Consider the following 1,250-nt stretch of genomic DNA (forward strand, 5'->3'; position numbering starts at 1 on the left):
GTTTTTAGACATTGTATTCCATTGTTCTCCACAGTTGTTAGTACATGATAACCTGGTAAAAAGGAGAAAGAGAGAAATAAGAAGATAAAGAGAAATCACGCCATTGGGTTATGTTAATGAGTTAGTGACGTCACTGCCTTGACTGTCAGGGATCCCATGATCCTCTTCGCCCTCTTCTATCATGGCTGTGTTTGAGTGAACATCATGGAATAAACGCCTCTTCCAATCAAGTTGCATCGGCTCCTATGATTCACTATCGCGTCCCCTTGTCAATGTTGGCGTAGAGTTTTTTTGTTTAGTACCTTTTTAAAACTCTTATAGTGTCACCGCATATAATTCTTCAATACCAGGATCCTTGAGCAGACAGCGGAGTCGTTCATCATTAACACAGGCGAGCGGTACGATTTCTACATCACAACCGACCAGACTCCTGGTAACTACTGGATCCGTTCGGACACCATCGAACTGTATGCAGAAAATATGGTGAGTACGTTCTATGCACTTATCAATAGTGCTAATACCTTTGTCGCGATAGGTCAAATCCTATATAGCGGGCCATATCAATACCTCTAGTAAAATTAGATTATATTACCTTAAATTTTGTCATTATTTGCTATTTTCCTAAAAAAAACATTCAAAAACGTTTCTTGTCTATTGCCATCATGTTTTGGAGTTATTTGTTGTAAAAAATGCACTTTTAAAAATATAATATGGTGAGTACAAAATGGCGGCTAGCTTAATACATGTCATTTTATGACGTCTGTCGTCGTTGTCGTTGCTATTGACAACTGGAGTTTAGCAGGTATTTACATTTTGTTAGTCACCCTTTTTAAAAATACTTTAATTTTCTTTGGATTGAATGAGAATATGCTATTTGGACATTTCCAGCCACAAAAATGAGACGTTACATTACGCCACCAAGACACTAAAGCAATTTTATTAGTCATAGTGTACTTATACAGTATATTCTAAACGTTGGTGGTCATCCGATAACTTGTTTTGGGTTACAGTGATGGGTGGGGTAAGGTGGAAATCCTTGAGATCTGCTTTGGCCAAAGTCGATAGACTATACCTCTTTACTGGAAGCTAACAAAAATTAAACCTTTTCTCAGCCGGTGAACAGACAACACCCATACTGAGGCTATACTACATTATGAAGGAGCTCCAGACGCTGAACCGACCTCCCAAGCGGAAAACCTGCACAGCGAATGACACCTGTGTCGTCGTCAACTGTCCCTTCAGGTAGTACA

General features: G+C 39.2%; 2 protein-coding genes across 2 annotated transcripts in view; both read left to right on the forward strand.

Moving 5' to 3' along the window:
* Window positions 1–1,170, forward strand: part of LOC118406611 (L-ascorbate oxidase-like) — a 10,645-nt gene extending 9,475 nt beyond the window's left edge. The window contains exons 8-9 of the mRNA XM_035806779.1: window positions 351–483; window positions 1,113–1,170. Of these exons, the coding sequence (XP_035662672.1) occupies window positions 351–483; window positions 1,113–1,139 (160 nt within the window). The 3' untranslated portion in view covers window positions 1,140–1,170. The remainder of the gene's footprint in view (window positions 1–350; window positions 484–1,112) is intronic.
* LOC118406614 (laccase-11-like) overlaps window positions 1,162–1,250 on the forward strand; it is a 24,146-nt gene continuing 24,057 nt past the window's right edge. Inside the window, exon 1 of the mRNA XM_035806782.1 lies at window positions 1,162–1,242. Within this exon, the coding sequence (XP_035662675.1) occupies window positions 1,209–1,242 (34 nt within the window). The 5' untranslated portion in view covers window positions 1,162–1,208. The remainder of the gene's footprint in view (window positions 1,243–1,250) is intronic.

Source organism: Branchiostoma floridae, chromosome 19, assembly GCF_000003815.2.
Source record: "Branchiostoma floridae strain S238N-H82 chromosome 19, Bfl_VNyyK, whole genome shotgun sequence".
Taxonomy (NCBI): domain Eukaryota; kingdom Metazoa; phylum Chordata; class Leptocardii; order Amphioxiformes; family Branchiostomatidae; genus Branchiostoma; species Branchiostoma floridae.